The sequence below is a fragment of the Balaenoptera ricei genome, chromosome 2 (genome assembly GCF_028023285.1).
Source record: "Balaenoptera ricei isolate mBalRic1 chromosome 2, mBalRic1.hap2, whole genome shotgun sequence".
Classification (NCBI taxonomy): Eukaryota; Metazoa; Chordata; class Mammalia; order Artiodactyla; family Balaenopteridae; genus Balaenoptera; species Balaenoptera ricei.
The window spans coordinates 137,722,547-137,747,561 of record NC_082640.1 but is presented as its reverse complement, the minus strand read 5'-3'; the positions used below and the strand labels follow the sequence as shown (position 1 = coordinate 137,747,561).

The 25,015-nt window shown below is 38.9% G+C and overlaps 1 protein-coding gene across 1 annotated transcript in view; it reads left to right on the top strand.

Moving 5' to 3' along the window:
* Positions 1-2,095: 2,095 nt before the first annotated feature.
* POLE2 (DNA polymerase epsilon 2, accessory subunit) overlaps positions 2,096-25,015 on the top strand; it is a 29,176-nt gene continuing 6,256 nt past the window's right edge. The window contains exons 1-15 of the mRNA XM_059915694.1: positions 2,096-2,179; positions 5,279-5,379; positions 6,694-6,769; positions 8,861-8,938; positions 9,076-9,169; positions 13,101-13,175; positions 15,483-15,566; positions 16,168-16,224; positions 16,649-16,697; positions 17,457-17,529; positions 21,484-21,656; positions 22,217-22,306; positions 22,480-22,534; positions 23,253-23,312; positions 23,400-23,477. Of these exons, the coding sequence (XP_059771677.1) occupies positions 2,112-2,179; positions 5,279-5,379; positions 6,694-6,769; positions 8,861-8,938; positions 9,076-9,169; positions 13,101-13,175; positions 15,483-15,566; positions 16,168-16,224; positions 16,649-16,697; positions 17,457-17,529; positions 21,484-21,656; positions 22,217-22,306; positions 22,480-22,534; positions 23,253-23,312; positions 23,400-23,477 (1,211 nt within the window). The 5' untranslated portion in view covers positions 2,096-2,111. The remainder of the gene's footprint in view (positions 2,180-5,278; positions 5,380-6,693; positions 6,770-8,860; positions 8,939-9,075; positions 9,170-13,100; positions 13,176-15,482; positions 15,567-16,167; positions 16,225-16,648; positions 16,698-17,456; positions 17,530-21,483; positions 21,657-22,216; positions 22,307-22,479; positions 22,535-23,252; positions 23,313-23,399; positions 23,478-25,015) is intronic.

Sequence of the window (25,015 nt, the reverse complement as noted above, 5' to 3'; positions counted from 1 at the left end):
TCCAAGACTACAGTAGATGATTGCTTCTCCTAAATTCACAGAGTAAGAGAAATATAAGTAAAATGAGGAAGCAGAGGAACCGCTCCCAGTTAAAAGATCAAGAGAATTCCCCTAAAGGAACAAACAATGAAACAGTCCTCTTCAGTCTAATAGACACCGAGTTCAAAAAGGAAGTAATGAAAATACTGAAGGAATTAAGAAAGCTTATCAACAGAAATGCAGATTACTGTAAAAAGGAACTAGAAACTATATGGAGGAGCCAAGAAAAATTAGGAAATTCATTTGCTGAGATGAAACCTGAACTAAAGACCATGAATAATGCAGAAGAACGAATAAGTGATCTGGAAGACAGAATAATGGAAATCACCCAATCAGAACAGCAGACAGAAAGCCAAATAAAAAAAAAATTGAAAGCAATATAAGAGAACTATGGGATATTATAAAGTATGCCAATCTACACATAATAGGGATCCCAGGAGAAGAAAGGGAAAAGGGGATTGAAAGTGTAATTGGAATGTATTTCACTGAAAATATACAGAGAGCTGTGTTCAAAAATCACTTTTTGGGGCTTCACTGATGGTGCAGTGGTTAGGAATCCGCCTGCCAATGCAGGAGACATGGGTTCAAGCCCTGGTCTGGGAAGATCCCACATGCCGTGGAGCAACTAAGCCCATGCGCCACAACTACTGAGCCTGCACTCTAGAGCCCGCGAGTCACAACTACTGAAGCCCGCGCGCCTAGAGCCGGTGCTCCGCAACAAGAGAAGCTACCGCAATGAGAAGCCCGCGCACCGCAACGAAGAGTAGCCCCCGCTCACCGCAACTAGAGAAAACCAGCGCACAGCAACAAAGACCCAATGCAGCCAAAAATAAATAAATAAAATACATTTTAAAAAAAAAGAAGGGGACGGATCCCCCCCCCTTAATAAAAGAAAATCACTTTTCTCTGTGATGTTACGTTACCAATTCAATACATAGGTACATTGGTTTTGGTCTGCTTTCAGTTTTGTTTACTTTTTTCTTTTCTATTTTTTGAATATGAAAAACATATACATGGATTGACAGTTAAAAGTCTCACTACAAAGAAAGGTCTCACTTCCATCTTTATCCCTTCCAGCCATAAAGGTTAACCATTTTTTGGTGTGTCCAGTGTTACCTTTCAGAGGTTTTTAAAAATACATATTCAAGTAAATAAATATGTATATATATTCTTATGTTCCCTCCTTTACCATATTTTGCTTTTTGTTGTTGTTGTTATCCGGATACCCTGCAGGTCACCGTGTATCAGTTCTTAGAAACCATCCTCACGTTTTATGAGACGGCGCGTTCACTTATAAGCACTCCACGGTTTTATTTACCTCACTGAAGCAACCGTTTTGAAGCTGGCAGATGAACAGCTCACTTGCTGCAATCAGACCGAGTTCAAATCCTGGCTCCCTCACTTACTTACAGAACGTTTCACCTTGAGTGAGCCATCTACCATCTTTGTGTCTCACTCCTCTAATCTGTAAAATGAGGATGTTGAAAAAACAGCACACAACTCATTAGGCTTTAGGAGCAATACATCAATTAATACATTAAAACGCTTATGATAGTACATGGTGCATAGGAAGCCCGCAACTTAAATAAAAAGCGGGGTGGGTGAGAATGATCGTGATGTGTAGCAGCTTCGAGTGAATGTCGGGGAAAACCCTGTGGTGACACAAAGCATTTCCAGGGCCTGTGTGAAGCAGAGAACATAAGTACACAAGGGCCCCGGGGTCCGGGAGGAGCCCGACCGGAGTCACGGAAGGTGGAGGGTAGCGATGAGAGTACTAAGTGTCTCAATGAAGCATTTGAGATAGGGAAGCACATTCCCAACCAGACACCAGGGAAGGACGCCCTCCCTCTTCAGTCTCCGAGCAACAAAGCAGTGCAGGGTCGTCTTCTTCTGCAGCCTAGTGGGTTCGGGACTGCAGCTCTCCAGGAGTGCGACACAGAAGCCTCCACGCACTGAGGGAGGAGGAGCAGTGGCAGAGAAAACCGGCGCGTCTGGGGCGGGACCAGGACAGAGACGGGGCGGGGCGCGCCCGGGAAGGGGCGGGGCCGCAGCCGTGGCGCCAAAAAGCGAACATGGCGCCGGAGCGGCTGCGGAGCAGGGTGCTCTCTGCCTTCAAGCTGCGCGGCTTGCTGCTCCGGGGGTGAGTGGGCTGGGCAGCGAGCGGGACAGGAGGGGAGGGCCAGGCCGCCGTGCGGGGCAGCGGGACGCGCCGCACGCCAGGAGGGGGTTTGGCCTTTAAAATGACAGAGACCTTGAAAGAGTTCTAAGAAACAAGGGGGACCTGGCGATGCCTTCTTTTTTTTTTTTTTTTAATTTTTATTTATTTATTTATTTATTTATGGCTGTGTTGGGTCTTCGTTTCTGTGCGAGGGCTTTCTCTAGTTGCGGCAAGTGGGGGCCACTCTTCATCGCGGTGCGCGGGCCTCTCATTATCACGGCCTCTCTTGTTGCGGAGCACAGGCTCCAGACGCGCAGGCTCAGCAGTTGTGGCTCACGGGCCTAGTTGCTCCGCAGCATGTGGGATCTTCCCAGACCAGGGCTCGAACCCGTGTCCCCTGCATTGGCAGGCAGATTCTCAACCACTGCGCCACCAGGGAAGCCCGAGGCGATGCCTTCTTAAGTTCCCCGACATTCGCGCGGAGTCGAAAAGTTTCTCCCGGAAGGGATGAGGGTCTCCTCCTGCACGTGCCAGACAGCCGCAGAAGCGGCTGTAAGTGTCGCAGCAGCGGTGTATTGGCACTGTGTTTGGGCGCCTCTCAGCCAGCTTAGTCTCTGCCTCCGCTAATTGGGAATCCTAACAGCGCTGCTCACGTGGTTACGGAGACAGCGAACGAGAGACCTGGGAAAGCCCATTGTATGTCGGTAGCTGTCAGATTATGTTGTACAAACTGTGGGCCTTGCTAGCCTTCCCAATTTTGGATCACGTATTATTCCCGAGAGAGAATTCCTGGAGAGTTAAGAAGTGGGTAGTTTAAAGCACGTTCTTAAGTCTTCTGGGTTTTTTTGGTTTGTTTGTTTGTTTAGATTTCCTTTAGAACTTCTGTGCTTCTTTGGCCATATCCGTGTTTTCTACGACTTGTAGAATGATCCTTTCCAAGATTTTTCTCATTAAATATGCCTTTTTTATATAAAAAGAATACAGTACTTACATATGTAAATACCTGCTGGACGGGATACACTTCTCTGTACCAGGTTTTGATTGCTCTTGTGTGTGTAGAGGTTTTTTTGTTCGTTTTTGTAATAAGTTTCATGGGACTTTTACCTTACTTTTGGGTTAGTGGTGAACAGGTGCAAGAGTGGATAAGCTCTAGGAGACAATAATAAATTTTGTTCAGTTGATTCCCCACATTTTGAAAATACGACCAACTGATCAGTTAATTTTTCTTTATTTTCACTTAGAATTTGACCTACTATTGAGCTGTCATTCATTAATTCAGTCAGAAATACACTGAAATCTATTAGCTGCAAAGTACTGCTGGGGCAAGGGAGTAGGAGAGGGTAAGACAATGTGGAGGTTGGGGGACAGATAGTGTATTAATATTTATTGCTGCATAACGAATTACCCCCAAACTTAGAAGTTTAAAACAGCAGGCACTTATATTCTCACATTTTCTGTGGGTCAGGAATTCAGGTAGGCTTAGCTGGGTCCTTAGCTTCAGGGTGTCTCGCAAGGCTGCAGTCCGGACGGGGTCATCTCAGAGTCAGTTGGGCAGGATTTGCTTCCAAGTTCATTCAGTGATTGGCAGGATTCAGTTCATCCAAGATTGTTGGACTGAGGGCTTCAGTCCTTGCTGGCTGTTGGGCCTGCCCAGCATGGGAGCTTACTTCATCAAAGCTAGCAAGAGAGTCTGCTAGTAAATGGAAGTCACAGTCTTTTGTAACCTAAGCAAGAAAGTGACATCTTGCTGCTTTAAAATTTTTATTTTTAAAACTACAACATAGTAAAATATTCCATCGCTTTTGCTATATTCTAGGGTTAGAAGCAAGTCACTAGGTCCAACGCACACTCAAGGGGAGGCTATTGCACAAGGATGTGAATACCAGGAGGTGTGGATTATTAGGGGTCACCTTAGAAGTCTGTCTACCCTGGATATTAAATAATTCACAATTATTTAATTTCAATTATGAAAAGGATCTGAGGAAGGAAGTGCTATGATAGCGTATAACCAGGTGTATAAACAGTTCTAGAGTCAAAGAAGGCTTCATTAAAGAATGGTTTAAAAAAAAAAAAAAAGAATGGTTTGAGTTGAGTGTTAAAGGATGAGCAGGACTTGACTAGGTGAAGAGTGGGCGGGGGGATGACCATATAAAGACCCTGAGGCAGGAGAGCACCAGGAAAGCCAGAGACACTGGGTGAGACTAGTGAGATTTGGCAGGAGCCAGATCCTGTATGACTTTGGTCTATGCTAAGAGCTCTCCCAAGATTCACCTAATATGTGTGTGATTTTAGGGACTCAATCAGCAAGTATTTGTGGACCAGCTTCAGTGTGCTTAGCACTCCGCCAAAGGATGACACGGTTCCCCTTCTCAAGGAGCATCATCTATAATAAATTGGAGGGATGTGACACCCACACATGAAACAATAAGCAACCCAAGATATAGAACAGTTAGTGCGATGACTGTAACAATAATATTGATGCAAAGTGTAAAGCTGTGGCCTACAAATAAAGAGTGGCATGGAATTAGCAAATTGTTTAAGTAGACAGTGTTTATTCTGAGTATTATTGGTATTTAAATCAGGAATTCATGTGATTTTTAAAAAAATTGTCAGCTTTATTGATTTTTGAGGGGTGAGAGGGATTCTTGTGATTTTAGTGAGTGTTATTACTTCTATGACTATATTCGAATGTCAGAGTTTTTTCTAGCCTAATTTTTTTCTTATTTTACAGTTGAGAACTGATGAAATTACTGGAACTTAAGCAAATGCATTATCAAATTAATAAATATGTATTTAGGTGTCTGTTATGTTCAGAACATTGAAGCAGACTGAGTTTGTTAATGTCAGGTAATAAATAGTACAAGGCTAATGTGATACAGCAGATCTAAGGTATCTATAAGTGAGATTTTTTTTAACAATTTCAGAAGGAAAGGGAGACTGCAGCAGGAAGAGCTGGTCTAGGAAGGCTTGTACTGCTTGCAGGGAGGAGTGAGTGGATCTTAATTTCAATGCTAGATTGATGAGTGTTTGCCAGATTTTGGCATAAAACTTTTAGCCTTAATTACCAATCTCTCTTATCAGTGAAGCTATTAAGTACCTCACAGAAGCTCTTCAGTCTATCAATGAAGTAGAGCTTGAAGATGCACTGGAAAAGATCATCGATGCAGTTGAAAAGCAACCCTGTAAGTAACATTTTCTGACAGCTCTTAAATTGTTCATATAGCTCTACATCCTCAGTTAGATTTATAGATTTAAGTTGAAGTTGAGGACTCCGTACTGAATGTCCTGGTGGTATGAGACATACCCCTGGTAGCACTTCTTGCCAAGGAGTAACCTCTAGTTCTGTTGGAACCTTGGGGCATTCCCAGAGACTCTTTTACAGTTCTTCCCCTTTGTGAATTCCCCTCTGATTCCTTTATGGTCACTTTTTTCTCTCTGCCTATTATTTTGTCTTACTTAAGTTAGGTACTCTTAAATGTTTGAGGGGGAAAAAATGAGTAAGTAAGCAAGAATAACTTTCCCTTCCTGCTTCAGCCTTTCTTAAGGGATCTTTTTGTTAAATACTTAGCCTTTTACCATAAGCATGGGCCTACAAAAGAGAAATGCTCTTCTAGAAAAAAATTGTCCAGTTTCTAGAGCACTGAAGGAGAGAAGTGGGTGTAGCTTGCTCTGATATGTTGTATAGATGCTAGTTTCTTCAGTTAAACAGGAGGAAACACTTTCTGTAATAGAGGAGAAATTGCTATTATATCTCATTTTCACTTTTCTAAAGGCAGAATTTTAAATATACCTTTGCTTTAAAAATTTCCTTACAGTTGGAAATTTAGAAAATGATTAAATTTAGAAAATTAGTATACATTAATTAAAGATGGTACATGGTATTTTGCCTGAGAACATACCACAGTGGTTAAGGGCACCCAGTCTGGAATCAGGCTCGGGTTTGTATTGCTCTCTACTCCTTCCAATTATGTTCGTGAACTGGTTATTTGACCTCTTGGAGCTGCACTTTCCCCATCTGTAAGACATGGCTTATGAACAGCAGTCTTATAGGACATCTATCTAATAATGCTTGTGAACTACTGGGCATGGTGCCACACGTTTACTAAGGGCTTAATAAGTGGTGGCTGTTATTGTTATTACTGTTACTATCATACCTACTGAAACATAGCAGTTGTGATGAAAAGTTATACTAATGTAACCATATTAAACCTAGGAGCTTACAGAAGGATTTGTATACCTGAATGTATATTATTTAACAGTATTTAGAAAAGTAAGGCATTTGACTGTGTATTAAGGTATTGTAAGTGTATCTGAGCGTGGAAGATTAAGGTATTTGAAATACGGCTTTTGTTCTAACACTTTTTTCCTCCTAAAATCTATGTAATGAGAATCTTGGGATTAGTGTTTGCAGATTATTTTCAGGAAAAAAGCTGTGTTTGGAAAGAACTAATTTTTATGCCTGTTTTTAAAATTTAACTTTGAACTTCTCTTTTCAGTGTCATCAAACATGATCGAACGGTCCGTAGTGGAAGCAGCAGTCCAGGAATGCAGTCACTCAGTAGATGAAACTGTGTATGTGGAAAAATTCACCTTTTCCCCATGTTGGAAGTGTTGTTGAGTGGTTATTTTAAATTATTTTCTTGGGGAAATACTCAGTGGTCACCTTTCTACAATGGTTATTTCTTAGTTTTTTTTAAAAACCATATTTTATTTATTTATTTATTTATTTTTGGCTGTGTTGGGTCTTCGTTTCTGTGCGAGGGCTTTCTGTAGTTGCGGCAAGTGGGGGCCACTCTTCATCGCGGTGCGCAGGCCTCTCACTATCGCGGCCTCTCTTGTTGCAGAGCACAGGCTCCAGTCGCGCAGGCTCAGTAATTGTGGCTCACGGGCCCAGTTGCTCCGCGGCATGTGGGATCTTCCCAGACCAGGGCTCGAACCCATGTCCCCTGCATTGGCAGGCGGATTCTCAACCACTGCGCCACCAGGGAAGCCCCTAGTTTTTTTGTTTTTTGTTTTTTAAGTGATAGCTTACATTCTAAAACTCAATATTAAATGACTCATCTTTACTATTTTTATCCTAGAATTTGAGATTTCGGTGTTGTTTGTACCATGACAAACTTTTGCCACTTACCCAACTGATTTGATTTAATATTCTATATGCTGCAGGTGGATTGAACTGATTATTCAGAGGTATAATTTACTTTTTTTCTTAGGAAAGTGCCGAGTCCTGAAAGTTCAGTGACTTAACTTGGGTCACATGGTGAACAGCAAAGGAGGGTAGAACCTCAGCTTTAGGACTTTTTACCCTGTCTCATGCTGTTAGAGCTTAGGAATTTATGTTGCAGTAATTTTTCTGGGTTTTATCTCCCTGAGATAAACCTCTTTCCTTTCCTCCTTTGAATATGATACTTCTTTCCAAATTCACAGGGTTTAACTGAAAGGAAAACATCTGGGAAAATGGATAGAGACAGTCTTAACTTTGACAGTTTTTTCCTATTTGGGGCAATGGAGATAATTGAAAGGAGTCATTACTCATTTTGGTTAGTAGTTTTAATCTTTTTCCGGTCAGAACTTATTAGAGCTGCTAAAAAATAGAGAAATTGAGGTATTTAAATTTTATCCTTGCCAACTCATTGTTTAAGATACTGGAGTACTTGCTCCTAAAGCCATCAATAGAAATTCAAAACGATTATATCAAAGTGTAAGGATTATAATCCTAAAATAGGCATTAAAGTTACCTGTTGTTTCTGTCAAGCTATTCATATGCTACAGTCAGCCAATATAGAGGTTGAGTAGGGACTGAATGGTAAATGATCTTTGCAACTCCAGTTGTCAGAAAGGCATTATATCATAGCACAAGGGAGAGGTTCTCATTTTTATAGATGAATAAGTAGCATGGTAAGTTAAATAACTTTCCAAGATTGACCCATTAGAAAATCATGGAGCTGTGTCTAGAATCAGGCTTACTTCAAGTTCACTGGTTCTCTGCTACTCTGTACTAGGTGCTACCAACAGACTAGCATGACATTTTTTTGTCCGTTTTCATTTTGGGAAATAGATATAATTTTAGGGAAGATTCTTTAGGTTGGAATATTTATGCAATAGTGCTGTGAATTTTTTTTAACCTCATTCAAACATGGTTATGATATTAAAAGTATCTGAAGGTAAATTATTTTATGAATTATCCTTCTCTAACACTATAGGTGTCAAGGATATGGGCAGAATTTGGGGGGTTCTTTTTCTGTTTTACATCTTTTCCTGGGTCACTTTTGCATGATATTTTGGATTAAAAAATTGTTGGAAATGAATTATACCTTTTAATAATATTGTAGCTTATAAAAAGAGTACATATTAGGAGAGATTTCTTTAAGATGTGACTATTTTATATGTAAATGTTCTTTTTCAACAGATAACATTCTTAATTAGAAGTTGATTAAATTTTTTGTTTGCTTGAGAGTAGTGGCAGTGCTTTCTCATCTCTGAGAGGAAAATGCACAGGCTAAAAACTTTACCCCCATATTATTTTTGACACTGCAAGAAATTGTGTACATGATCTGTGAAAAGTATGTGTATATGACATAAGGTTATAATGCAAGTTTTCATGTTCACTTGGAATACTTATGTTTTAGTAAATCAGGTATGTTTTTGTGGGTTGTTTTTCAGAGAACATATTTTCAATATCATAGGAGCATTTGATATCCCACGCCTTGTGTACAATTCAGAAAGAAAAAAATTTCTTCCGTAAGTATGCCATCTATTGCTGTTAAGCTAATTTCAAATGTACATTTTTTTTTTGGAAGGTATATAGTCTCCTGTTTCATTTCTGATCTACCTTTGTGTATTATGATAGTCATAAATAGGCATTCCTTTTTTCCTAGTTTATTAATGACCAACCACCCTGCACCAAATTTATTTGGGACAGCAAGAGATAAAGCAGAGCTGTTTCGTGAACGATACACAATTTTGCACCAGGTAAGTCGGAGGGGGAAAAAGAGACTGTTTCAGCTTAGGTAAGACTCAGGGATAATTAAAGGATGGACTTTTGTACTTTAGCAATCATGATGGTGATAAAAATCATAGCTAACATTTTTTAAATGCTTTTTTTTTTTTTTTTTAATTTATTTATTTATTTTTGGCTGTGTTGGGTCTTCGTTTCTATGCGAGGGCTTTCTCTAGTTGCGGCAAGCGGGGGCCACTCTTCATCGCGGTGCGCGGGCCTCTCACTATCGCGGCCTCTCTTGTTGCGGAGCACAGGCTCCAGACGCGCAGGCTCAGTAGTTGCGGCTCACGGGCCCAGTTGCTCCGCGGCATGTGGGATCTTCCCAGACCAGGGCTCGAACCCGTGTCCCCTGCATTGGCAGGCAGATTCTCAACCACTGCGCCACCAGGGAAGCCCTTAAATGCTTTTGATAGGCCAGGCATTGTTTATCACTTTACAGACATTACCTCATTTGATCATCATAACATCAATGTATGTATAAATGCTGTTATTCCCATTTTACAGATGGGGAAACTGAGACCTGGAGAAGTTTAGTCACTAGCCCAGAGGTTACATCTAGTAAGTAGGGACAGGATTTGTATCCAGTCAGTCTGACTCTGGAGCCCAACCTTTGCCTCCTGCACTATACTACTTTCAAGCAACTTATAGTCTATGAAGTTAAAGACATTTGCATAAATAAAATATGAAGTAGAATTTTATACATGCTATGGAAGAAATATAATACAAAGAGAATGCTTTCTATAGAAAAATCATTTCAAGGAAATGATGGCATTTGACATGGGCCTTGATTGCTCTGATCTTGTGGAAATGGGGAAAAGGTGGTGAACAGTGTGAACAAAGACAGAGCAAAAGGAAAAAGTGGACTCCATGCAGGAAATGATGAGCAATCAGCCTTCTTTGTGTGGAGAGGAAGGCTTGTGAAGAGGAGTAGCATAGGATAAGTTTGGAAAGTCAAGTGGCAACTAAATCATGGGATTGCCTTGGATGCCACTCTTCGGAGTTGGACTCTGTTCTCTTGGTACAAGGAGCCTTAAAATACCAGAGCAACTCACTTACAGCGGTTCCCTGAGGACTTCCTCTCTCAGCTGATTTTGGGATGAATTAGAGTATGAGAGAAGACTTACAGGAGTCTGTGGTATTAGTCCTGGAATAAATGATAGCCTGAATAAAGGAAGGTAAGGGGAGCAGAAAGAGGGGACAGTCCTGGAGCAGTGGAAGCCATAGTTCATGGTGACTGATTGGACATGAAAGAGAAGGGAGAGAGTGAAGACTGAAAGATGATTAAGGTTTTGAGCCTGAGAGAGTGGATGGATAGAATAATGGTAATATATTAACAAATAGGAAAAAGAGAATGGGGAAGATGATGGCAGGTTCTGTTTCAAACATTTGAGTTAAGGTTGCCAGTAGGATATCAGGTGAGATGTACATCTGGAGCTGAAGAAAGAGATCTGGGTAGAGAGAGTTTTAGGAGGCATCTGCCTAGAGTAATAGATGGGACTGCAGGGCTGAGCCCTGAGAGATGATGGAAAAGGGAATGATAGAGTTTGGGGGCTAGGCCAGGGTGGTGTTATATAGCAGAAGCACAGGGAGGTTTCAGTGAGGAGAGGGTGGTCAGCAGGAATAAGCACTGAACAAAGGTTGAGGAGAATGAGCACTGAGGATGTCTATTCTCTTCTGCCTCCATCGCCTACATAATGTTGCCAGGTGAATCTTCCAGAAGTTTAGTGCTGATCACGCCATGATTTTGCTCACAAGTCTTTCAAGGAAGTTTACCACCTACTGGATTAAATACAGATCTTCTGGGACTTCCCTGGTGGTCCAGTGGCTAAGACTCCATGCTCCCAATGCAGGAGGTCTGGGTTTGATCCCTGGTCAGGGAACTAGATCCCACATGCTGCAACTAAGAGTTCGCATGCCACAACTAAAAGATCCCGCATACCACAACTAGAGACCCTGCATGCCACAACTAAGACCCAGAGCAGCCAACTAAATAAATAACTATTTTTTAAAAATACAAATCTTCCTGTCATAGGTTTTTGGCCTAATCTGTAGTTTTCCCTCTGAAAAGTAGAAGAGCCAAAACTGAAACATGGAAATATTGTTTCTGTTTCTTCCACTTCTTCTGTGACTTTGCTTATACTATTCACTCTCTTGATGCTCTTCCCTCTTATCTCTGCTGTTGAAACCCTCCTAATTCTGGAAGGGCCTTCTCAGATTCCTCCTCTTTTCTGAAGCCCTTCCTGATCTGCAGTTGGATGCAGTCTCTTCCTGCTTTATAAATTTTTTAAATTAATTAATTAAAATATTTATTTATTTATTTTGGTTGCATCGGGTCTTAGCTGCGGCACACGGGATCTTCATTGAGGCATGCGGACTTCTTAGTTGCGGCATGCGTGTGGGATCTAGTTCCCCAACCAGGGATCGAACCTGGGCCCCCCCTGCATTGGGAGCGCGGAGTTTTACCCACTGGACCACCAGGGAAGTCCTCTTCCTGCTTTCAACCCACTGACTACTCAGTGTGTCTCCTACGACGCTTACTAGAGTTGGCCCTACCTTGCATTTGGGGTGTGTGTCCCTGTTGTCAGACTGCACACTCCTTGTTTATTTCCTCTGCCACCTTTGGTGTAGTGCTTTTCACAGAGAAGATGCTCAGTAAATACCACTTTCTTTTTAAAAATTATGTGTTAAAGCCTATGATATTATTTGGGGGTATCACTAAACCCTCCCGAGCCTCATTAGAAGGGTTGAATTTTAGTCCATGCATATTTTTATTGCAATTATCTTCCTGAAAGCAAATCTGATTTTATCATCCTACTTCAAAATTGTTGTTTTCCATTGTCTATAAGACAGACTTCTTGGTTTGGCATACAAAGTCTGTATTGTTGGGACTCTTTTATTAGAGTTTACAAAAACTCAAACTGGCTAAAACAGAAAAAGGAACTTCTTGGCTTGTGGAGAAGTCTAGAGGTCCAGCTGTGTCAAGCATGGCTGGATCAAGGTGCTCACACAATGTCATGAGGCATCTACCTCTTTCCATCTCCCAGCAATTTTAAAAAATTGATCTTACTTTCAAACAAGTTCTTCCTATGAGGTGACAGAGATGGCCACTCACTAGTAGCCTTGGAAACTCTTAGAGAGTTCTTCTTTTCCAATAGTTCTAGCAGCTGTCTCCTATTGGCCAGGCTTCAGGCACTTGCTCAACCCTGAAACAATCACTGGCCAAGGGGATGGAGTACTTTGATTTGCTAGGCCTTGGTGGTCTGTCTGGAGGGGGAAGGGCACCAACCCTACCTAAACTATGTGGACCACAGTGGGGGAGGGACATTTTCCCAAATAGAGGCTCCAACCCATCTCTTGCATTGTCGCACGTGCTGCCTTGTGCACTTCATGATCCAGCTGTACTAAGCTTCACATCACTTCCTGAATACTCCTTTACTCTTAATAACTCTTTCTTGTGACACATCCCTTCCTCTGCCTGAAATGTCTTGTCTCAGCCTCCTTTTGTTTCTTACTAGCAAAGTCTTTTTTATCATTTAGGATCTCATTAAATGGCCCCTTCTGCTCAGGGTCCTTTGTTGTATTGTGACCTGTTGACACTTCTTTCTCACTGACCCCTGTGCTCTGAGGTTGACACCTTGGTTTGTTGTCTTCATATCCTCAGCCCAGAGTGCACTACTGCCAGGTACACGATAGACCTTTTTTAAAAAAAAGTCTTAAAATGATATTTTAAACAAATTACATTTCTAGATATTTGTACATTAAACTATGTAGATTTTCAAATTTGTTGAGAATAAATAATAGTAACGTTAGTTTAAGGACAGTGCTTTGTCAGGGCACTATTTTAATGAATCTTAGTTTTAAATGTTTGCCTCAGTAATTCATGTGAATCTTTCTTTTTTCTAGAGGACCCACAGACATGAATTATTTACTCCTCCAGTGATAGGTTCTCACCCTGATGAAAGCGGAAGCAAATTCCAGGTTAGAACGTTATCCTAGTTATTTAGGGGGGTGTATGTATACAAGTTTAATACTTATTGCTTAATTCTAATTTATTGAATTTTAAATGAAAATTAACCACTGATAACACTTTAACTAGCTAACTGACCTGTGCATGCCCACTGTTGGTAAAGTCCATGTCCTGTGTCCTGGGTCTCTGGCCACCAAGACAGAACCCTAGTCCTCCTGGTCCATTTGCCGGATGATACACTGGCTTGCTGGCCAACCCTCAACACTACCCTTCCTGCCCTCACTCATACTCTGAAATCCTGCTCCTTGCCCAGCCCATCCCTCTAGTGACCCCCATACACTTGTTCAGCTGAGACATGTTATATCAGTTGGAGTGAAAATTTTACTGAAGGCACTAAGGAAACCACATTTATAGAATGCATGAGAGAGCACAGACAGGCCATGGGGTTGTCTGGGGAGAGGAAGAATGTTTTCTGCCGTGTGTGCTCTTTCCACTGTAATACTTCAGAAAGTGGATACCAAACAGCACCATCACTTTTGTTCCAGCAACATACCTGGTCACCGTCAGTCTATCTGTGGCTTTTTTCCCCCTCCAGCACACAGAGCCCTGCTGGGGGATAGTCCTTAGCTCCTTCTGGCTAGGACCCACCGTTTCTGTGGGGTTCCAAATAGCTTCTGAAGAGGCCCAGCCTCTGCTGAGGTTCATTCAGTCCTCTACTATGTTAGATCAGAATTCATGGTGATGAGCAGTCTGATAGCTACTAAAATGATAATACTAGATAATGCTTAAATTAATGTTTGATGGCAGCACCATAGGGAGAAAACATTTATAGAGTTTGATAGTTTCTGCTTTTAACTTTTGTTGGAGAAAAAAATTGTATTGAGTTTTGGAAATTGACATTATTTATATTTCTCTACAAATGACTGTCTATGTGTTTTCTTGTATATATTAGGTTTCCTATGGCAACTCAGATACCCACAACCCAGAAGCATTATTTCACCTCTCCTCTTTGCCAGAGTAACTTTAGGGCTTAGCTAAATAATTTATTGTTCTTGTTATCTTGCCAAGCTGTTTAATTCTGTATCCCTGCTGGTATATTATCTATTTAAACCACCAACTATAGTCCCTATATGGCATTCTCCCTTTGCAAACTGCAAATATGGTGTCCTCATGAATACTTTGTTACAGCTTTTACTCCTGTGTTGCTTTAATTGATTGATTGCAAATTGCAATATTTTTCCCAGTCTGTAAGTTGTCTTTTTATTCTCTTAACAGTCTTTTTGAAGTACGTAAGTTCTTAATTTTGTTAAAGTCCAACATATCAATTTTTCTTTTATGGCTCATATTTTTGGTATTGTTTCTAAGAAATCTTTACCTAAGCCAGTTTTTAGAATACATGTCTTACATATCTTTTCTTCAGATTTATTCCTAAGTATTTCATTTTTTAAAACTGTTTAAAATGAACATTGTATTCCTGTGTTGCTTGAGGTTCATGTTTTTAAAGAGGAACTTCAATATCAGATGTTAACAGTGATTATTATGGGATGATGTGATCATGTCCTTTAAGTTGTTTGGTAAATTGTTGTATATATACTATAGATATCTCTACCCAATTAAAAAGAATGAAGTGTATCTATATATAGTTAAATGGAACAATGTTTAAGATATATTAAACTTAAAAAGTTAAGTTGAAGAATAATACAAATAATATGATTTCATCTTTGCAATAAAACAAACTGTATGGCTATGTGTTTATAAATTATATATGTGTGTATTAACATATACTTAGGATTATATGTATAGAAAAGGGTCAGAAAGGATTTTTTAAAATAATGCCCCAATTATTACTACCTTTAACTTTCTGATAAAAAATAAGGATCAGATTGAGAATGTAAATAATGACAGCCTTTCAAAATACTAAATAAAAGTAGAATATAACTTTTTAAATAGCCCACTAATTTTCAGGTACTGAAGAGGTACTGACCAAATAAAATAAATAAAATTTATATTCTTTTTTTACATTTTAAAGATAAATATACTTATTATTATTCAAAATAATATGGTATGAAACTTCAGTCATTGGTTAGGGCCTGTGTTGATATGGTGTTTCTTTAGGCACAATTCTTCCAAGCCATCATCAGTTAATATTTTAGCTTTTTGTAGGATAAAATTATATTTTCTAAGTTTTATTTGATTTTCTACTGTAAAATAGTTGTAAATACTAAAATGTGCGCTCAAAATTTACTTACTTGTAAAAAGATTAGTTTCTTCAAAGAACATATTTTCAGTCCTTAAGAATTTATTTTGTTTTACTTTAGCTTAAGACAGTAGAAACCCTATTGGGCAGTACAACTAAGATCGGAGATGTGATTATTCTTGGAATGATAACTCAGTTAAAAGAGGTAAGTTGAACTTGATAAGCATCCAACTTTTATTTTCAGCCTTCAGATTAATGAAATGTCAGTTACATATAGGATTTTTACAGAGGGCATGGGAGCGTATTCGTCATTGAAAGTGGCTACCTCAGTCACCAAGTAACCTTTCCTTTTGCATTTGGTTTCCTGAGTAGACATCAGGAAGGAGTGTCTTATACAGGCCACCAGTTTGCATAGCCTGAAATTAGTCCCCCAGTGACCTCTGGTTGAACAGAGAGTACTGGGTTTCTAAACAATCAAAGCTGCAGACCATATCCTGCTCCCTGGGAGTTGTTGTTGGCTCTCTGAGGCCCCTCTTATGGCAGCCAGCGAGTATCCCTCCGGTCATCTCTTGTTTGGCAGTGGTCATTGTCTAGGTACCTATGAGGACTCCGAGTCTCAATTAATTGATTAGTTTGTGGTCACCAGACTAGTAAATGGAAAAGCCTAGACTAGGAATTACTGATTTTTTAAAAATCCACTGTACTGTCTACTATATTGTGTTGTCAAAATTGTCGGTATTTTAATTCTTTTGTCATAGTATTCATTTTTACATAAATGTGGACATACTTCTTTTAATTTTTTTTAGGGAAAATTTTTTCTGGAAGATCCTACAGGAACAGTACAACTGGATCTTAGTAAAGCTATATCCTTCACTTTTATTTTTTTAAATCTGTGTTACATGAGTTGGGGAAATTGATCATATATCATTCTCACATTTACCTATTTGGGTTCTTAGTGTAACTTCCATACGGTGGTGTAGGAATCTGGAGACATAATCCTAACCAGAGACAAAAAACCCTGTAATTCCCCCTTATTTGGAGAATCCAGACAAATCACTGAGGAAGTTTATAACATGCTAAGAATGGTCTATACTGTCAATATTACATCTTAGAATCAGATATGGGGATATTTAAACCTAAAGTTTTTTAAGCTATGATCTATTCAGAGTTTTAAATGTGAAGTCTTTGAATTTATTATTTGGAAGTCCTGTGGAGCCCAAAATGTATGTTAACTTTATCACCACCTCAAGCATAGAAGTAGAATTATTTTCCTCAATTATTGTGTACCAGTTCCATAGCGGTTTATACACAGAGTCATGCTTTGTCTTAGCAGAGGGTAAGTCAGTATACTTTTTTCCCCCTCCCCCTCATCATTCTACCGTAAAACCCTTTCTATATTGGTTAAAATATGTTAACATGATGTAACTCGGGACAACACTGATTATGAGAGCATATTTCTGACATTAAATAACAGACTCATGGGAGAGGGGTTTCTTTCTGGGGTGATGAAAATATTCTGAAATTAGTGGTGATGGTTGTACAACTTGTGAATATACTAAAAACCACTGAAGTATACACTTTTAAAGGGTTGTATGATATATGAATTATATCTCAATGAAGTTGAAAAAACAGATTGTACATAGAGTCATAAAATGAGACATTTTAAAATCTGTGTACCTTATCTGTCTGTACTCTAACATGTATTGTGAAATAAAAAAGGGAAAAGTTTTAATTCTAAATCTGTTAGTATTTCATGAATTTTTTTTTTTTATAGAACTGAGACTGTCTGGAATTCCCTGGTAGTCCAGTGGTTAGGACTTGGCTCTTTCACTGCCATGGCCCCGGGTTCAATCCTTGGTCGGGGAACTAAGATCCCACAAGCCGCATGGTGTGGCCAAAAAAAAAAAAAAAGAACTGAGACAGTCTCTGAACCTGAAGCTGTTTTGTAGCGCAGTGGGACTGATAATTCTGTTGTTAGTCGACAGGGGATGAGATGATGGCCTAGCGTTACTGCTTTGTGTTCCATAGTTTTGTCCTTTCAAACAAGAAGGAGAATTGGACAAATGAAAGTGATTTGTTACTTATCTTTTTTCAGGTTGGTTTGAAGATCAGGTGTTTCATGTCAATGCCTTTGGATTTCCACCCACTGAACCCTCTAGTACTACTAGGTATAAAAATGTTTGACTTAAACTCTATAGGGATTTTATAATACCGGCAGTAATGAATGTAAGATAGTATATCATATCTCAGTTATTACAAGTCCTCAGGCTTTGTGTCAGAAGGCGAAGAGCAATGGAAAATGAGAGTTAAAGACTGGGCTTTATATGAAACTGAAAACTTCGGGTTGACTCCAGATTGGTTGCAATAGCATCTCTGTACTTTGGCTTTAATGGAAAGACTTCCAGTCTATCGGTCTTATTTATCTCTAGGATTGATGAGAAGTTCAACTGAGATAAGAGATAGGAAAACACTTAGAAGAATATAATTCCCATGTTAATAGAAAGTTCTTATTTTTGTATTTTACTGAGTGAAAGTTACAAGAGGCGGGTTATATAGTTTTTTAATATATGCAAAATCATTATAATATTAGAGTGGTTCCAAAAGGGCCTTCTCTGAGAGGAGTGAGTTCCCTGTCACTCAAGGTATTTGAGCAGAGGCTGAATAATGGTGTAGAAGTTGAAGCTGGTGGCCTGTGGGTTGAATGTAGTCTATAAAAATTTCATTTTTCCCCTTTGAGGTGTTAAAACACATTTTGAATTAGTTTGCAATATTTAAAAATCAGGAGATTTCTCATAATAGTGTAGATTTCTGAGTTCTCTTGAACAATCAGATCTAGCCATACTTTGTACCTGAATTCTCACCTGGAACATCTATACTGCAGTGATTGCCCACTGTGTGCAATCACTGTGTATGTGTGTGCTCCCTCACTCACACCTAGTCAGCCTCTGCTGGCACTGCTTTGATATTTAGTATTACCTTCCTGGAGCCTGTAAGCATCTGGGGGAATTAAATCTTGAGATTCCATGATGATGGTGATGATTTCAAGGAGAAGTATGAGGACTAAGATTTTAGGCCCAGTATGCCTGTATAAATCATGTGCCAAGGCCACATTTGCTGGCTGGGAGTCACTGGCAGGCAGCTTTTGCTGTGCATCTTCTCTTCCTGTTGAAGTACATAATCCGGGGGAAAGTGCTGCTCACGCCACAGAGAATAGAAGCCCTCATCAAGCCAGCTCACTTTTAAGTGAATGTTTTTAGTGCTAGTTTGTAGCTAGGTTTATATCATTGTAGGGGTTTTTTTGGACTATATTTAAGGCATAATTGCTGTTGTTTTGGTGTTTTAGTTTCATACAAGCCTCAAAATTACTACGTCTGAATGAGAGGAATAATTGAGGAAGCTGGCCATGAGTAGTACCATTCGTTTCAGTTTAGCCAAGAGTTCATCATTGTAATGTCTCAAATAATCTTCCATTTAAATTGTCTCATTTTCTCTAAATTAAACTGCTTTGTGTGTGTTTAGTACACCAATAGACTGGTATGAGGTGTCATAAAGTATGTTAAAGTAAAATAATCATTTTATTCCAGTTAGGATTATAAATTACTTTTCTCTTAAAATACCTCCAAAGTAAAATTCGGAAGGCTGTATTCTGGTGGCAGTCAGTGAATTCAACAATAGATATTTTATTGAGTTCTTTCTATGTGTAAAATACTGTTTTAAGGGTAAATGAGGGACTTCGCTGGTGGCGCAGTGGTTAAGAATCCCCCTGCTAATGCAGGGGACACGGGTTCAAGCCCTGATCCAGGAAGATCCCACATGCCGCAGAGCAACTAAGCCCGTGCGCCACAACTACTGAGCCCGTGCTCTAGAGCCCATGAGCCACAACTACCGAAGCCTGTGTGTCACAGGCCTAGAGCCTGTGCTCCTCAACAAGAGAAGCCACCGCAATGAGAAGCCCTCGCACCACAACAAAGAGTAGCCCCTGCTCGCCGCAACTAGAGAAAGCCCACGCACAGCAACGGAAGACCCAACGCAGCCAATCAATCAATCAATCAATCAATAAAATCTATTTAAAAAAAAGGATAAATGAATACAAATATGTCTACAACGTGGTCCCATCTCAAAAGGATCTGAACTGACCTAATGCCTTCCCACCATTGCCTAGTCTACCATATAAATTTTTTAGGATACAGATTTGCTGGGATTTCATTGCCATGCTGCTCTCTTTCACTGGTACAGGGCATGTGACTTGTGTTTTCTGAGCCCAACGTGTTGTTAGAGTTCCTAGAATTCCTAGAGTATTTCTTGGGAAAATAGGCCTTCCTCTTGCTCCTGTCTTTGCACATTATACAGTAAGTACCCTACATACGAATGAGTTCCATTCCGAGAGCACGTTCGTAAATCCAACTTGTTTGTAAGTCCAACAAAGTTAGCCTAGGTACCCAACTAACACAATCGGCTATATAGTACTGTACTGTAATTGGTTTATAATATTTTTCACACAAATAATACATAAAAAACAAACACAAAAAATAAAGAAAATGTTCTTAATCTTACAGTACAGTACCTTGAAAAGTACAGTAATACAGTACAACGGCTGGCATACAGGGCACATTTGCATCTTTGAAAGTTCACAACTTGAAGGTTCATATGTAGGGGACTTCCTGTATTCCATGTACCAAGGATGGAAGGTGTTAGTGAGGCTTTTCTAAGCTTTAATTTCTCAAGAATCAGCTTAATAGGTATTTCTGTCTGTGATGCTCTGGTTTATGTTTGGGTATATAATTGAAATCATCATACAATTATTTCATACAATTTCATCTTATTTCATTCCTCTGATAACCACAAGATTGTAACCTAACACTGGTACCTGCTATTGGGATGGCCTCAGGAGAGTTACTTAACACTTCTGAACCTGAACCTTGCTTTCTCTTTTGTAAAATAAAGAAAATAGAATCTACCAACATGAGGTTTTCTTTTGTTTTTGTTTTTGTTTTTAGGATTTAATATTACAATCTGTCTGATATGTACATGTTTTCCTTAGGAGCAAGGGTTCAGTATTCCCTAATGCAGTGTTTGCAGTGACTTTATAGGATATAATTACAGCAACCTAACAAGAATCAACTCTAACAAGATATATATATATATATATATATATATATATATATATATCATGGAGAGTTTCTTTTTAATGCATGAATATATAGGTCTATATCTATTCCCTTTTTTTGGACACTAAAAATGGATACATACTGTACACTGCTTTGCAACCTGCTTCTTCATTTAATATGCAGTCAACATTTTCCATTAGCATGAAATACTTTTTTTAATTACATGATTTGTTACATTCAGCAGTGTATTTTGAGCACATACTATATTGCCAGGCTCTGTGCTAGGTGTTGGATTGGGGAGATAGACATTAAACTGTCACCCAAATAATTAGCTGATTACAAATTTGATAAGTTCTACAAAAGAGAAGTGCAGGGTCCTACAAGTGTGTGTAATGGGGAAATCTAACTTCTCTTGGGATCCTCAGGAGAGGCTTCTCTGGGGTAGTACAGTTAAGCTGGGAACTGCAGGATGGCAGCCAGTGAAGGGTGGGTGGCAAGAGCAGTAGAGGCTGGGAGTGCAGATCACCCCAATTTCCTAGTGACCCTTTTTGCAAGCTTTAGTGTTGCTTCCAGATTTTCCCAATTCTGGGATGTTCGTTAGTCTTCGTAGACATCCTTAATTTCTCAGAACAGATTTCTAGAAGTGAATTGCTTGGTCAAATGGCTAGCACTTTTTTTGAGACTTTTATTATTCAAATTGAGTACCTATTTCTCCTACTTTCAACTACATAGAAAATTGTGATTTATTTTAATATTTGCTTTAGTAAGTTTTAAAAGGTACAGGTATACTATATCTGTACTTTGTTTACTGCTTCCGTATTGCTTCCGTTCTCATTTTAGAACACTTAAATAAACTTGTTTGTTTTTTGTGCTACAAATAATACATTTTCATGGTCCAATTTACATTGATGGGACAATTACCTCATTAGATAGAAGCTAAATTTGTAGAATATCAGAAAAATATCTCCAACAGAATATAGGATAGAAGGTAATAATTGTGTTATAATTACCTAGGGCATACTATGGAAATATTAATTTTTTTGGAGGCCCTTCTAATACATCTGTGAAGACTTCTGCAAAACTAAAACAACTAGAGGATGAGAACAAAGATGCCATGTTTGTGTTTATATCTGATGTTTGGTTGGACCAAGTAGAAGTATTGGAAAAACTTCACACCATGTTTTCTGGTAGGTGTCATTTTTTCTATTCTTTTTTGAACTCTAATGAGAATTCATGTCTTAAAACGAAATTCTTAAAAAAAAAAATGTATCTTTTTGAGTAGTCTAGTTTTTAAAAGACGTTGATTCAGTGGTGAAATATTTTAAATGAATTCATCTTAAAGACTTACATTTTTACATTTGAAAAATAACTGTGTGTGTGTGTGTGTCTGTCTGTGTATTCATGATAAATGAGAATTAGTCCTAAGAATAGTACAAGAGTGGAGAACAGCTTAGGCTTTGGAATTTGACAGAACTGGGTTTAAGCTGCAGTCTAATACCTTGGGCAGGTTACTTAATCTCTCTCTCAGTTTACAGGGATGTTGTGAGGATTAATCAAGCCATTGCAGGGCCTGGCACAAAATAAGTGCTCAATAAATGGGCACTATTATTACTATTTTTTATAATAATGTTATTAAAATAAGGTATTATTTTAAAAATAGTACGGTTTTATTATTTAAAAACTCATGGTTAAAAGATTTTTATATGATTTCTACACTCTGTATGTTCATTTCTTCTTTTATTTTTAGGTTATTCACCAGCACCTCCAACCTGCTTTATTCTGTTTGGCAATTTTTCATCTGTACCATATGGAAAAAATCACGTTCAAGCTTTGAAAGGTATTGAGGATCTGTTTAATAAGTGTTTCTACATTTGTATAAACTAAATTGATAAGAAATGATCTATAATATTTTAATTTCATTCAAAATATGTAGAGTTGTAGCTAATCAAATAAAATTTGATTTATGTATATCATATGCAAATTAAATTCAATATCCCTTTAAAATTTTAGATTCCCTAAAAACTTTGGCAGATATAATATGTGAATACCCAAATATTCACCAAAGGTAATGATTTCTATTGCTATATTTTTTATTTAAAGTGTTATTTAAGAAACACAAAAAATGAATCCTAAGTTAAGAAATGGATGGCAGAAAAAGTTGAGAAAATTAGTACAGTTAAGAGATAAAATTAACCTGCTATCATGATAATGTATGTTACACTCTAGTAGAGATTTATAATGAAAAGTATTAAAAGGAAGAGTGATAATTTCCACCGTATTCCACATTTCTTGGTGACATTACTCTAAGGGTCTAGAGCTACACTCTTCAATATGATAGTCACTGGCCACGTGTATCTCTTTAAATTTAAATTATTTAAGGGAATTCCCTGGCGGTCCAGTGGTTAGGACTCAGGTGCTTTCACTGCAGGTGAGTGGGGGTGGGGTGCGGTGACCGGCTTCCATTCATGGTCGGGGAACTAAAACAACCCCATAAGCTGCAGGGCGTGGCCAAAAATTAAAAAATAAAATAAGTAAAGATAAAATTCAGTCACTCTGGCCACAGTTCAAGCACTCAATAATTGGACAGTACAGGTTTAGAACATTTCTATCATTGCAAAAAGATCTATTGGACGGTATTGGTCTGGAGCCTTTTAGTAGTTCATTTATTAAAATGTATGAAATTTAATTTTCAAAAATTTGTAATTAAAGGCAATAACTTGGTTTTAGACTACGGGATAGTGGTGCAATATTTTTAGAATGAATTATGTTGAATTTTGCTACAGTAGTCGATTTGTGTTTGTTCCTGGTCCAGAGGATCCTGGATTTGGTTCCATCTTACCAAGGTAAGTTTTATTCAGATATTTGCAACAGTAAAGAAAATTCTGTAAAATTTAAAAATGCATACTATATCACATAAATTGTTTTTATAGGCCACCATTTGCTGAAAGCATCACTAATGAATTCAGACAAAGAGTACCATTTTCAGTTTTTACTACTAATCCTTGCAGGTAAATATTAGTATTTTTGTGTTGCGGTTTTTTCCTTTCATTTAACAATTAACCTATTTCTTGGGAATTCCCTGGTGGTCCAGTGGTTAGGACTCTGCGCTTCCACTGCAGGGGGCGTGGGTTTGATCCCTGGTTGGGGAACTAAGATCCCGCATGCCATGGGCGGCGTGGCCAAAAAAAAACAAAAAAGAAAGTGGGAAAAAAATTAATCTGTTTCTTAAAATTTGTCTCTGAATTCTGATTGTTATGGGATAAAAATGAAAAGAAAATTTCTTTCTATCTTAGGTTTCTCAAAACTTTAAAAATGTTTTAACTGTATTTAAATAATTCACTAACACTGAATTTAGAAGCTTAAATAATGGATGGAGATTTAAAAATAGATATTCCAATTACACATCCTTTAAGAAAAGTTACAATGGAAGACTGAAAGGATTACACGTTTACTGTATGTGCTACTCACTGTGACCACAGGCTCTTACTGAGGGAATGCCCTCAGTCGTTGTTTCTCCTCTGTTTTCTACCTACATTCACTCCTTCAGTGACCTTTCCAGTCCAAGGGCTTTAATTACCCTCTGTGTATTGACACCTCCCACATTGATATCTCCAGCTCAAACCTTCTACCAGATTCCACACTTACGTATCTGGTTGTGTACTCATCATCTCCCCTTGGATGTCTAATAGACATCTTCAGATTGAACTTCTGATCTTCTTCCCTCATCAGTCCCCAGCCCTGTTCTGTAGCTTTCCTCATCGTAGTTCCTGACACCTTTATCCTTCCAGTTGTTCAGACCAACCTTTGGGATTCTTCCTCACATGCAAGCTTTTAGGAAGTCCTTCAAAAATTTGAAGAAGGACTTCAAAATATATCCAGAATCTGGCCACCTCTCTATACCTCCCCCTCTACAACCCTCTACCATCTTCTCTAGCCTTGATTACTGTAATAGCCTCCTCATTCTTCTCTAGCTTCTACCTCTGCTCCTCTGTAGTCTGTCCTTAACAATGTCAGAGTGATCCTTTAAACCGTAAGGCATGTCACATCCACCCTACTGGTTCAGAAAGATGGGCCCCTCATGTTATTCCGTAACAGCCCATATCCTTTGCAATGGTAGTCATGGCCTGCATGATCTGGCCCCCAGTTTCCTCTGTGATTTCCTCTCCGACTTTCTTCTCCTCCTCATTTATTCCAGCCACTCCAGCCTCCTTTTGTTCTTCAAATATGCCAGGCATGTTTCATCTTAGGGCCTCTGCTCTGCCTGTTCCCTCTGCCTGCAGTGTTCTTCCTCTGCATGTCTGCTTGACTCTCTCACCTCCTTCAAGTCTGTGCTAAGAGCAAACTTCATTATGAGCCCTACCTGTTCCAATACTCCTATTTAATACTCCAGCCTTCTAGACCTTCCCTTCCCCTAAGTGATTCCTGTTAGCCTTTTTCTTTTTGCCATACACTTAATCATCTTCCAATATACTGTGTAATTATTGTATCTGTTGTTTATTCTCATTCCTAGAATAGTGCCAGACACATATTAAGAGCTCAATAAATT